Source organism: Vigna radiata, chromosome 6 (assembly GCF_000741045.1).
Source record: "Vigna radiata var. radiata cultivar VC1973A chromosome 6, Vradiata_ver6, whole genome shotgun sequence".
In the NCBI taxonomy this organism is placed as follows: Eukaryota; Viridiplantae; Streptophyta; class Magnoliopsida; order Fabales; family Fabaceae; genus Vigna; species Vigna radiata.
Window position 1 is genome coordinate 16,647,375 of NC_028356.1, and position 15,032 is coordinate 16,662,406.

At 29.8% G+C, this 15,032-nt stretch overlaps 1 protein-coding gene across 1 annotated transcript; it reads left to right on the forward strand.

The window, feature by feature from the left end:
- The first annotated feature begins 1,287 nt into the window (after nt 1–1,287).
- LOC106764143 (phosphoinositide phospholipase C 2) lies at nt 1,288–14,016 on the forward strand. The gene is made up of 9 exons (XM_014648375.2): nt 1,288–1,795; nt 1,987–2,183; nt 9,530–9,665; nt 9,764–9,970; nt 10,209–10,396; nt 11,898–12,015; nt 12,348–12,491; nt 12,590–12,676; nt 13,449–14,016. The coding sequence occupies exons 1-9, from the start codon at nt 1,463–1,465 to the stop codon at nt 13,752–13,754; spliced, it is 1,716 nt and encodes a 571-aa protein (XP_014503861.1). The 5' UTR covers nt 1,288–1,462; the 3' UTR covers nt 13,755–14,016.
- The last annotated feature ends 1,016 nt before the right edge of the window (nt 14,017–15,032 follow it).

Genomic DNA, 15,032 nt, shown 5'->3' on the forward strand with positions numbered 1-15,032 from the left:
ACACAAATATTTAATATTGATTCAAATAATAAAAAGAAAAACTCTATGTCCAATTGTTAATCTTTCTAAAGAGGGATTAAATCAAACACTAGAAGTAAAGCAAACTTAAAATCACAAAAGAAAGAGTTTAAGGTTTAAAGAACACCTTTCTTTAAGACATGAGAAATGAAAGACACATTCCATGAATCACACAAAAGAATGGAATGCTTTCTTTGAGTCACGCAAAGGATGAACAATTTCTCCTAACAACAACAACAACACTCAATCACTCAACAACAATATATAGACTTTTTATTTGAAAATTAGGTCAAAAATATGAAGAGTCAAGTCACAATTTTCGCTCTAAAGAAATAATGGATTATCATAGAGACCTTTTTAAAAATATTATTTTGCTATAGTAATCAATTACTTATAATGATAATTAACTATCATAAAGACAATTCTAAAAACTTTGATTTTAGTTAGAAAATATATTATCATTATAATTTATTATCACAAAGCTTCTTGAAATAATAAAACCTTTTCCGTGTGATATTTGTACATGTTGTTTTATAACTCTCTACGCTAAGTCCTATTTCTTAATATATGACTTATTACAAAAATCCAATCAAATACATAAACAAAATACAAATCTTCCAATATCTTTTTGAAATCACTTTAAGTTCTCCTTCAAATCCAATACCACTTATTTAAGATCTTCATTTTTATCCATTGTGTCGTTAAAAATGAATACATAAATATAGTTATGCATTTTGGATTCATTCCCAAGATCTATTGATGACAATACACATAGAATTAATCACGTTATCTTTATGTAAAAAATATAGAATTAAGTGAGAATATTTTACACATATCACATTAACGAGGATTGACAATAAATTATTATTGCACACTACTATATAAATAAATGTAAAATTTTACTTTTTCAACTTAATTTTGTAAGATTAAATGTTATAAGTGGATTTAAACCTAATTTATAATATTAAGTTAATTTAATTTTTTTTTATTGAATCCAGCTTTTTATTAACATTTTTTTTAAATAACTTAATTTAATATTTGATCATTAAAATCCCAGTTATTTGATATTCCAGAAAAAAGCTAGTTCTCACTACATCATTTTGGTTTTTGTAATAGATATCTTTACCCCACATCCCTGTGAATATTCCTAACGTTTGATAAGTTTATTGAGAGCTAGGCCGAGATGTGTATTATTGAAATGTATAGTAAAAGAAAGCACAAAGCATAAAATAAAGTAATCTCTTTCTTCTTTACAGAGATAAAGTTAAGAAAAACAATCTATTTAAAGTGTTTTGTACATGTTCCTTATGAACATTGTATGAGTATAAATTCAAACTTAGGCTCCAAGACATTCCCAGTCATTTTCAAAAGCTGATACACCTTTCTCTTTTCTGTCCATTATCTCAGTGTGTCTCCCCCTCATTTGACATTATCCAAAACAACAATGGCCACCACAACTAGACACCCTTCTCATAGAACCTCTAAACAGCACTTCAAAGTCTGTTTCTGTTTCAGGAGAATGTTTAGGCTCAAAGTGGTTGAACCCCCTGACGAAATCAACACTGTTTTTGAAGAGTATTCACATGATGGCATCATGAGCATGGATGATATGTGCAATTTCTTAGTTGAATTTCAGGGAGAAAATGAAGCTGTCACCACACATGCTCAAGCCATTTTTGACAGCCTCAAGCATCTCAACATATTTCAAAGGAGAGGCTTTCATATTGATGCCTTCTTCCGTTATCTCTTGAGTGACCTTAATGGCCCCCTTGCTGAGGTTTTCTACATCTCTTTCACCACTGGAAAAAGCTTACTCAATTACTTAACATTTCTTATATAATATTTAATGTCTCCTTCTCATACTGATATAAGAGTTATCCCAAAACTATCTTAATAATATTTATTGTTTTGTTGAGCAAATTTTTCGTGCAGTTAATCATGTATTTTTGGTGTGGTTTTGATCTGCAGGTGCACCATGACATGAATGCTCCTTTGGCTCATTATTTCTTGTACACAGGTCACAACTCCTACTTAACTGGAAATCAACTTAGCAGTGCTAGCAGTACTTCTGCGATAATAAAAGCATTGAAGAAAGGAGTTAGAGTAATTGAGCTAGATTTATGGCCAAATTCCAGAGGAGACGATGTGTTAGTTCATCATGGAGGGTATGAATTTATATAGATTTCAGTAGTTAATTGGTCGATATATCTGCTTATTAATTTTTCTGTCATAACAAAGTAACATATACATAAGTACATGTTAGATATGTTGAAATCTAATAGTATTGTTTTTGAAGAAAGGTTTACTCAATCATTGTCCTCCTCTAAGGTCAAATATATTATTAGCTTTATAACTAAACACATATGAAGATACCCTATATATCAAGTTCCAAAAACTAAAAATTAATGGTTCAAGTTTACCTTTTAGAATTTTCTTTTTGCTTAACAGCTAAGAGAGTTTTAAAAAATGTGATTATTTTTTGTAGAAGGAACGTTAATGCACTAAAGCACTACTATCTTAACCAAAATTGCCTTGCTACTTGAGGCTCGATCTAAAATTATTTAGTTAGACCTCAATAGCTTCATTGTAAACATTTAGGTCTCTATGCTTGATAGTATTTTATGATTTAATATCTTATTTTCCATCCCTTTTCAAATGATTTTGTGAACTTGATGAGGTAAATATTGATAGGTTTTTTTATAATTAGATGCTCACATCTGAATATAGTTAATGAAAATCTTAAAGAAAATATATTAGTATTATAAAATAAGCACCTTAATAGTGTCAATAAAAATCTTGTGTTAACTTAAAAAACTCAACACTAAAAGCGATTTTAGTGTTAGGTTAATCTTATAAATTTGTTTAGGCGAGTTTTCCATAAATACTTCTAAAAAAATAAAAAAGAATTTTTTAAGTTTAATTTAGTTTATACACGAATTTAAAATACAAATTTTAAAACATTATGAGAAACCTTGTAAGAAAGCTTCAAATATATGAAAAGCTCAATTTAATTTTCTTTTTATGTTTGGTATTTTTATCAGCGGCTGGTGTTAAATAGGTCATTGTTAATATGAAAAATATGCGAAATTAAATAAAGTCAATGATCTGACATTGGATTTTCACATAGTTGTTGCTACATTAATTTTAAAAGATTAATCAATAGATGTGAGACTTGACTAATACTACCTTTATTTCTTTAAAAACTAAACTTCTTTTTGTTTGTTATCATATATACATAAATAATTTTAAAACAACAGCAAAATAAATATCATTAATAATATATTACATAAGTAAAATAACCATGATATGTACAAATACATGTAATACAATAGTAAAAGTACCAGTAGAAAAAATATAATACTCTAAAGAAAACAAAATTATTTTTAATCATTAAGTATATTGTGATAGCTTAACTCTAAATATATATAAATATTTATATCATGCTTCACTATAATAGTGACTTTGGAGGAGAGTGAGACTTTAAGAAGATATTTGTGAATATATGCATACAAAATGTAGTAGAAATGTTTGCGGTTGCTTCAAACAAAGGTATTGTTTCGGTTGTAGAGTCGAGTTACCATTAATATCTACACAATTTGTTATTTGGACGTCCGATTACACCTACTCCATCCGGTTTGTCCGCTCCGTTCTTAGATTCTCTTCTGATGTGAGTCCGGTCGGGCACCTGTCCTCTGACGATCAAGTCAGTGCACTATTCACTCAATAAAGGAAGAGCAGTAATAAATATGCAGTAAATATGAACCAACCACCTCATGCCTTTGACCTCTATTTATAGTTTTTTTGCCATGGGCTCGTGATTAGGAAAATCTTAATCACGGCCCAACACTGGCCCAATATCCTTAATCACGTTTTACCTTAATCTTGTTTTAATGTTGTCCTTGAAGTGTCACCGTACGGTCGACCCGGGATCGGCCGTGCTTGTCGTGGACATTACATTGGAACGATACAGAAAAGGTTAACATGTTACCGATGGGAGGATGTCGTGACCGCGCCGAGCGTAGTGGACAGTCATCCATTCCGATAAAATTAGACTGGTACAGACGGGTTAGCACGTTACCGGTGGGCGGATGTCGCGACTGCACCAGACGTTCTTGATGACTTATCATATGTCGTCCGGTCCCTATGGTACAGGTACTATTCTATTTCATTATTAATGAAGAATAAGAACGGACAAACACATAGATGAACACAAATGAAGAAGAACTTATCAAAGCAGGAAACATGAAATAGATAACAACAAAGGGAACAAAATCACCTTGAACCCTAACATAGTCTGTGAGTCACAATCTTTGATGGCGAACATGGTGAATTACGAAGAAGAGAAAGAAGGGGAAGGATGGTTGACAGGAAATAATAGAATGAAGAGAAGGATAATCGTTCTTTAGAATGTTTGTCATTTGTTATGATTTAACCATTTCAAGTCATCTCACACATCACTATAATATCTCTTTCATCTAACATTGATCCTCCATTATTTACCTCCAACAAGAAGAATCATCAATTGAATTTTATAGTATCCAAGTTGATAGTAGTAGTGAAACTTTATCTCAAACGAAACCTGATGTGGCATTCTCACTGTTCAACCAACATGATCCTAATTCAAATATAGTTGAATGAGTGGAATTAAGTTTGAGTTTTATGAATAGTTAATGTATTAGTTATTGGAGTGTCATGGATAGTCAATGTGTTAGCTGTTTTTATCTATTTTTTAGTACAACGATAGAGTTTTATTGTTAATGGTAATCAATATGTTATAATTAGTTGTTAGTAAGGCCTAGAGAAAAAAAAAACCAAATGTAAGTTTATAAATTATGTTGTTGATTGCAAGAACAACAACAAAGATGAATTAGTTTTTCACAAAGTAAATTTGTTGTCTACAAATTGGCATTAAAGCTAGACAACATGAGTGTCTAAAATGTTCTTTGATAAGTTTTAATGAGATGGTCAATCTTTAGACAAGGACTCTTCTTGGTGTTGAAGATAATTGAGAGGTGGTTGAGGATAGTTTTACAAAACTAGAACGCACCACTGGTTTTACCAATGCCCAAAATAATGTGTTGAAAGCAATGAGTAAGAAGGATAAGGCTATTAATGAGTTTGGCTTTGAGAAAACTACAAGTGTAAAATCTTTAAAAGAATGGTGAGACATTCTCGACAAAGTATACAAGGGGGATAACATAGTGAAATAGATCCGGCCACAAACACTTAGGTGAGATGAAGTATACTAAAAGAGTATCCAAGTATATAGCTTGGGTATAAACCATGGTGTGCGATGACTTTGAGAATGTGGTGTTCACAATTGAGGAGTCTTAAGACATGTCAAAGCTCTTGGTTAAAGAGTTTGTCAGATCACTTGAGCTAAGACTAGAGGATGAGACTTAAGACGTAAAAGTAATGGTTGTGGAGGCAGATATCCCTGTCAAGATGAAGAAAAAAAAGCAATCCAACCAACAAAATTAGCATGGACGAGGACGAGGTTAGTGGAGAGCAGGTCAGATGAGTAACTCAAATATTAAGTGCTTTAAGTTTGGAAAATATGGCCATTTTGCAAAAGAGGGCTACTCAAACCAATATGTCCATTATGGTAGGGTCAAACACTATGCAAGAGATTATCAATCTGAAAACAAGAGGGAAGAGACGACCAACCTTCTTACAAAAGATGTTGAAAAGGAACATGTGTTGTTGTTGATAACACGTAGCTCGGTGCCAAACACATGAAAATGAACAACTTGGCAAGACATCCAAACAACTTAGATAGCTCAGTAGGGCATCTACACAACTTGCATAGCTTAGTAGGGAACCTGAATAGCTCAGATAATTCGATTTATGGATTGTTCATCAAATCATCCATGACGGGTAATAATGTTGCAAATTGTAGTGTAGATGATTGGCAACAAAGATCATGATGTTGCAACGTGAGCATGATGAATTTTGGAATAAGAATGTCGTAAGGAAGAAGGAGATCAAGAAGCTGATAGCAGAAATCAATTGTTTGTATAGCGACGATGTGGTGAATAGCAAGAAGATTAAGGAGATGCAATGACAAGTGATATAGTTGCTTGAGCCAGCAAAGGCAATTGAGGTTATCGTGGAGAGGGTGGTGGACCTAGAGACAAACATGGTGAGGCTATAGCGTGATATGATATCAAGGATCGATTGTTTCATCGTGCAACACACAAAGAGTGTGTGGATGGAGCTCGAGGAGTAATAAGTGAGGAAATCAATAATGTTAGTGAAGGTGATACAAAAGGTCATGGCGAAGAAACTCAAGGAAAAAGATGACAAGATTCATTACTGGGAAAGCTTAATTATGTGCTTCAAGAAAGAGTGAAGAGTTTTGTCGTGGTAAATAAAATTTGGAGAACATTACTATTAAGAACAAATTTGAGGTGGTCACGTTAAGTTACGGGAATAATAACCATGACATAGAGGAAGTGACAAAGAATGAAGTGTGTGGAAATAGAAACCAAAACAATGTTGTTGTGGGAATCAAGATGCACAACAAGTGTGGGACAATCACTATAAGGAAGAATAAACAAATTAGAAAAGGGTTGAAATTATTGTGGCCAGTGGTGGTAGCAGGGTCTAAAGAAGTTGTTGTTACAACAACTGTCGTGATCTATGCATGGGAAACAAAGGTGATTTCACATGGTCAAAGAGTAACCAATCAACAAATGAAAAAAAAAAATAATGCATGTTGAAAATCAGGATAAATGATAAAGAAATCATTTAAGTTTATAGGGAAATTTTGTTGGGTTCGAATAAACTTATGTGTTAGCCGTTAAAGTTTTATGGACGGTTAATATGTTAGGATAGTTAATGTGTTAGCCATTTTTTTTTTCTGTTTTTTAGTATAATGGTAAGGAGTTTTGTTGTTAATAGTCATTAGTTTGCCATAATTGGTAATTAGTAAGGCTTGGAGAAAAAGCAAAATGTGAGTTTAAAAATTATATTGTTAATTATAAGAATAACAACAACTTAGGTGAATCAATTTTTCACAAAGTAAAATTATTGTCTATAAAAATAATATACTCAAACTAAGTTAATTTTAATGCCTAATTTCCATTTAAAGTCACTAGAGTTCATCCTTCACGTGTCACGAGAAAATGTAAGCGAGCTTTTCTTCCTCCTACTCACGTGTTACATCACTTTCACCTTGTACCCAAACAAATGATATAGAACAATTTTACCCTCCTTTAAAAAGAAGTACACCAACATTGACTCTACAAGGGAGAAACGGGAGAAGTGGTGAATCCATAAACGGAGTTTAGGGGTTAAGGCTAATGTCATTGGATAAGCATGACATGTTTATAAAGAAGACAATGAATCAACATAAATCTCGATAAAGCAAATTTCATCCTATAGTTCAAAAGTTTAAAGTATGCTATAAAAAAGTCATCAATCAAAAAATAATAGTGAATCAAAAGTTAACACATATATAGCATTAACACAGAAGAGTCCATAGGAAAGAAGCATCGAACTTGAAATTATTTAGTTATAATTGTGAGGTGAACCAATATGACCCTTAACATTTATGGATAATTCTTTAAAAAGATCTTAGACTTATTCTTCAATTGCATACATACATAATCTTCTAAACTATTAACATCAATTGAAGTTGATGAATATGGCACATCTTCACCAACTTCTCTCACCTATAAAACAAAAAGGCCCTAAAATAAAGAGAAATGGAAAAGTAAGTGGAAACGTTAGTCCACATAATGATATGTTTATCATGAATAAAAAGTACAATGAAAGGGAAAAACACCAAATATGAGTTAAAAAAAGTTATATAAAAATGTGTTAAGAGTATGATATCCCATGAAAGACATGCCTAACATATCTCAAAAGCAACATCAAGACCATGAAAAATATTTTAACTACATTAGGTAGAAACAAAGATGTATTTAAATGTAATAGTTGTTGCAAAATTTATTCATTGTAAAACTAACCATTATAAAAAAAATGGTCATTTTCTAACTTTGTAATGTTATCAAATTATCGCATCTTCATGTAACATTTCACAATATTATTCTTTCTATTCCATTTTTCATACAATGAATTTTGTAAACATTTATTTAGATATAATGTTGGATCAACCCATAAAAGAAGAACTCAAAGATAAAATTAACCAAAAAAGTGGTTAGGTTGATACTTAAGTACCAACAAGTCAACAACATTATTAGTGACAAACAAAGAAGAAAGGTGGTACATTGATTGAAATTACGAGCAAGGTCATGATTGATTATTTAGTGATTTTTTTTTAAGAAGTTTATGCACAAAAAAACTTAATTTCATATGTAGAAGTATGTATTTCTAAGAATTAATTATAAAGGGTCTTGTTAATCACAATGATTGTCTCATAACGGGATCCAATGCAAAGAAAATGTTTATCACCTTTGTAGAAGTCCATCGTTCTTGTTTGAATATTGACTTATGGGTAACCCTTTAACAATATATATGAATATATAGAAATTCGTGAAAGCACTCCAATGTAATGTTACTATTTTTTGAATCAAACTTTTTGTAGTCTTTTCACATCAGTAAGTAGGGAAACCTAATAATACATATTTTGATTGAGTATGACAACTAGGAGTAAGACATAGTTTCCTAAATATGTAAACAATTAATTGAATATACTAAAAAAAAATAATACATTAACATGAAAAGGTCAATTTTATCAAAGTGATAATGTTATTCCAATAATTAAATTTAAAAATGATTTAGAAGAAAAAATAATAAATATCAATTTCTTAAAGCATATTATATTTCTCAAAGTTATTTAATTTTTATTGTTATGAATTTACTTAAATGATATGTAATTACTTTTTAAGTAAAATATTATTATATATAATTAATGAATTAATTAATATTTTTACAAAAACAAAATTAAATTTAACAAAATAAATTAATTTGTTTTTCACACAAAACAAAATAATTAACTATTTATTAATAAATATTATTATGTATCATAATCAAATCTAAATAAAAATTTCTAAAATAATAAGTTGGTTGAAATTATTTTAAATTTATTCATTTGACACAAAAAGAGAAAATTTGAGAGTGGTGCTGAAATTTTGTTGCTACGTAGACTAAAAAGAATTGTCACTTTTAAGATATTAGTAGTTCATATAAGAGACCATAACACCATTTTTAACTCAAAAATCAGAAGACTTAGTTATTGTTGGTCATTTTTTCTTATATATTAGTCAATTTTCTTACTTTTAAGTTAAACTTTTCAACTTATATTTTAGATTTCTTACACATGAATAATTCAAAATCATGCGAAATTGAACAACACATTATATATTTTGAAGCAAGACTTTAATTATAATTACATTGGCATTGATTATCAAACCATTGACCTAATAAATCATATATTTTGGTCCTACCTAAGTATATATGTATATGTCTAGACTTTGTTTCACATGCATTTGCAACTCTTAATGTTATTATATATGAAACTAATTGATTTTCTTAAAAAGTGTAGGACTCTTACTTCTTCAGTGAAACTTAGAGCTTGTCTTCTTGCCATTAAGGACTATGCATTTTTCGCCTCTCCATATCCCGTTGTTATAACTTTTGAAGACCATATCACACCATCTCTTCAAGGCAAAGTGGCTAAGGTTTTTCTAACTCATGTTGCATGACATTTAAGTTAGGTCTCACTATCATGCTTTGAAAAACCTAATAACATTTTTAGTGGAAATGAACATATTTACAGATGCTCGTTGACACATTTGGAGATATGTTATTTTACCCTGAAAATCCACACCAAATGAGGGAATTTCCTTCTCCAGAAAGATTGAAGAAAAAAATTTTGATTTCAACTAAACCACCAGAGTCTTATGAAAGTCAAGACCAAAGGATACTAGAGGAAGCACCACATAGGCTTGAGGAATATCGTGACAAATCTAGACCCAATTACAAGGTCAGATTTATTTAATAAATTTTTTAAACAAATTGGAGTTAAATATGATAAATAGTTTTGGCTTAGGCTATGTTAAGAAAAGAAAGTTTCAAATTTAAAAGCATAAAGAGGACATAATAAGTGTTAATATATAGATCATGTTGTATTGATGAAATGTAATAATAAAAGACTCAATCAAAGATGTGGTAGTTGTAATCTTGTTATAACCAGATTTTTTATGTTGCATTGTTGAGATTAGGATGATGAAGATGAGGATGATGATGAGGATGATACTCCTGAATATAGGGATTTGATTTCTATTCGTGCAGGGAAACCTAAAGGTAAGTTAAAAAATTGTTTGATTAATCATAACCAAGTCAGACGCTTAAGCTTGAGCGAGCAAGAGCTTGAAGATATTGCCAAAAATCATGGAACTGACATTGTCAGGTGAACAATTTCTCTTTTTGAAATTAGTAAGTAGTTAAAATACTAGTAGTTGATGTTAGAGACCAATTTAAACTCTAATTCAGATATGAATTATAAGTTCTTATTAACAATAAAGTTTATTTTAAATATCAATAATGTTTAGTTTTTAAATTAATGTCTAACTTAGTTGATATAATAACTAATAATTTTTTTCTCCTAAATTACACTACAACAAAAATTACTTTAGACAATAGTGAAAAATGGTAGCCTAAAGCCAAAAAATTGTTGCCTAAATTAGCCAATGAATGGGCAATGAAATTCTGGTTGTGGTCTAAGGTCAATAATTATATTATAAACAATGATTTTTTATTTTTGTTTAGGCCACAAATTTTCAAAATAGTAGCTTAAAATATGACAATAAGCAATAATGAGAAATTGTTGCCTAACATGACAATAGATAACAACAAAAAAAGTCTTTGGCCAAAATATGACAATAAAAATTAATTATTTAATAATTTTCTTATAATTTAACTCGTATACAAAAACCTAATAAAATGATAGAAAGTGGAATTAAAATATAAACGTTTCATAATCTCTTCCTCTTGATGCCAAAAACATAACTTAAGAACAACTTGCTTAACTTTATTATAAAACATTAAACCTCCTTTTCAAATTATGATACAATTCTATAAATTTTATAAAGCCTTTTATGAGATCAAAACATATGGCTTATGTTTATACCATTTATACTATAAAGTAGTAAAATGATTATAATATTCGTTTCATGCCAAAAATATCACCTTTTCACATCAAAATTGTATTAAAGGTAGTCAATTGACTTCAACATCTTTTTTATCTAAGATCATACATGTCTTTTTCTTAGCTTAAAATTTAACTAGTTTTTCCTCTCAGTAGACATGTAGACAACTCTCATCAATATGTTAGTTTTTCACAAGTTTTAGTCAAAAATTTGTTTTCTAAGAAAAGTTTGATGAACCGTTTTCAACTAAATAAGTCTTTAAAATGTTTAATTTATTATTAAAAAGTAAATTTTAAGCCTAATTCAATCTCACGAAACTAACTTGTAAGGTAAGGTTAACATCCATATATATACTCTAAATTAGTCTAATCACTAATCAATGTGAAACTTCCAACACACACCCCTCACGTTAAGTTATACACATCTTGAGTACAAGACTAGAAATTAATGGATAGTTCGATAGTGCCCAATAGTAAATGAAATGATATGTCCAACAAACACAAATCTTGCTAAGATAGAATCTAACTCATGGTTTTGATACCATGTTAAAAAGTAGATTTTAAGTCTAATTCAATCCCACAAATTTGACTTTTAAGGTAAGGTTTTCATCCACATATATACTTTACCACTAGTAGACATGAGACTTCCAACGTTTGTCACTCTTAATAAGTTTTTTCATAATGACATCTTATATTTTGAAAGAACAATATTTTCTTTTATAATATTCATTAATACAACTAATGATATTGTTCTATCATGTAGATTCACCCAAAGAAATTTGCTTAGAATATATCCAAAAGGAACTCGTCTTGATTCGTCTAATTACGATCCCATGATTGGATGGATGCATGGAGCTCAAATGGTAGCATTTAATATGCAGGTTGGACTTTCATTTTTCTTAACTTCCATAAAATAAACAATTTTTTTATAAAATATATAACATTTAAAAGAACAACTTATTTGACAATTGAAAATGAAAAAAGCTTGTAGCAATTATGAGGTTTAAAGGAGATAATAGTCTAAAATGGCATTAGATAGAAAGTAGTACTCTTGATATTGTTATTGTGTATATATGTATGCATGCACCATAATTTTGACAGTGGCATAAATTACAATGCTAAGAAAGTGGGTTTCTACTTTCAATTACTTAGAATTATGAACTGAAATAATAGGGTTTGATATTGGCTTGCAACTTGTGTTGTTTTGTTTAAGGGAGGAAGGCATTATCTTAGGTACATGGAAGGAATGTTCAGAGCCAATGGTGGTTGTGGTTATGTTAAAAAACCAAACATATTATTGAATGTCAACGATATTTTTGATCCAAAAGCGTTTCGGCCAGTCCAAACAACTCTTCAGGTAAAGAAGAAAACATATTATATTAGGGGTGTAGAAAGAAAAATGCTATGTTTTTTTTTGTTTAAATGAGTTTTATCCAATTAAATTTGATAAAGCAGGTTTTGGTATACATGGGTGATGGGTGGCGTTCAGATTTCAGCCCAACGCATTTTGACTTTTATTCTCCTCCTGACTTCCGTGTACAGGTAATACTTTTCATCAACAAAATTAATATTTAAAGTTTAATATTCTATCATTATGTAGGAGGAGTGAACTCATTGTACAACACATTAATTAAAAAAAAAAAATCATTTTGATCTTTTTAATTTAGTAAATTGTGACCAAGATCTTGAAATACCAAATTGAAAGGGTTATAAATATTTAAAACGTATATATTTAAATTTGATTAATAGGTATTGAAAATTAGAACTGTCAAAACGGATAATTCGGTTCGACCTGGCTTAGCCCACAACGAGTTGGTCATTTAGTGAGTCAATCCAATCCGGCTCATTTATTAGTAAGTCAGAAAAATTTAAACTCGACCCGACCCGTCACGGAATGGTGGGTAAACAGGTTGACTCACTTAAATACAATTTTTTTTAAAATAAAAAAAATTATAAATCTTTTATAATTTAAATCTAAACAAATTTCACTTCTAAATTTTACTCTCGTCTAATTAATTTTGAAAATAGGAAACTTAAATAATTATTTCAAACAAAAAATATAATAAATATTTTTTTTATAAAATTAAAATTAAATTTTAATAAAATAAAATTAGGTAAGTGGGTTGATGAGTTAATCCGACCTCTTACGGGTTCAACTAGTATAAGTCAGGTTGAAATCTGACCTACGTACAAAAAACATACAGTTTTTTCAAACCTAATCCGACCCAAAACCGTGGTGGATCGGGTTAGCCAGTAGGTTATGACCGATTTTGACACCTCTATTGAAAATTGATGATGGTGTATGTATGTGCAGATCGGCATTCATGGAGTTCCCGCTGATAGAGATATGAAATACACAAGAACAATTGAAGATGATTGGGTACCAGTGTGGAATGAAGAGTTCAGTTTCCCATTGAGTACTCCTGAATTGGCTCTTCTATACATCAAAGTTGTTGAGCGTGACTTTTCTGGAAGCGGTGATTTTGGCGGACAAACATGTTTACCTGTCTCTCAACTCAGACAAGGCATTCGTGCAGTTCGTTTGCGCAACCGCAAGGGCGAACTTTACAAGTCTGTCAGGCTTCTCATCCAATTTCACTTTCTTACAAACACTCTATAGAACAAACATTTCCGTATGCCACAAAAATCAATCTTCCTCACTACTAAAACTCCTATGTTTCATCTTATGTTATCATCATCATTACTACAATGTTAACAACTCCATAACTTAATGCAGACACCTTCTTCTTTAACATATTTTTCCATTTATCTTTCACACCTTCTTCCTCCACCTCCATAGAATTATAAAATGTCCTATTTACCCTCACCTTCTTTCTTCACCACTTCCATTGAACAACGATGATACCATTTTCTTCTCCGATCTCGCTCTCTGCATTCTGTTTCTATTTTTATTTTCTATTTCAAAATATGCATTTTGAAAATATAAATTTTTTATTTTAAAATATAAATGTATTTTTTAAATATTTGGTATTGTATAATTTAAAATATATATTTTATTTATATTTTAAAATGTATAATATAAAATATAAAAAATTCAAATTTAGTATTGTGTATTATAAAATACATTTTAAAATGTAAATTTGTAGTTTAGAATGTATACTATCCTGAATATAGAGTAAATTTAGAATTTTTAAGTATATGAAAGTATAGGTTTACGTTACATTTTTAAGATACAAGAAGAAAGATGAGTGATATGTTAACACATTCAGGTGACAAACACATTTAAATGACACGATATTTTTCAAGTTTTTTTCTTCTAAAATTAATTTTTTGTTTTTAATAAATATTGAAAACAGGTCAACTCACTGTATTACTTGAATGTAAAAGAAAATGTCATGTCAAAATATTATTTTTGAAGAAGAAATAATCTTATAAATAGAAACTTAGAGAAGATCACTCTTTCCCAAATGAACTTTATATATTTTTCTTTATTAATGTTGCTATTATTATTAGCATATTTATTACAATTATTGTATTATTGGTTTTGGACTTGAAATGGAATTATTGGTTCGTAATTTTTAATGGGTGATTGATGAAATGCAAAGAATAACATTAACAAAAACTTGTTCCAATATGAGGTGTCATCATTATAGGTTATTTAAATCCCAACATTGAAGGAAATTATTAGTAGAAGTTGCAATCTAGAAAGGATGGCATGAAATAAATATTGTGGGACATATCATATGAAGGTCTTTGAATTAAGTTAGAAGAGCTATGTGTATTCTTGTTTTTCTTTTCGTACATGGTGAAATGTTGAGTTGGCAAAACTTCTTCATGATTTGTGGTAAAGAATCTAAAATGTGGTGGATGTTTATCATTCAAACATGTCATAAAGGCCATTTGATTTAGTCTTTCTTTCCACAAAGCTATTATTCAT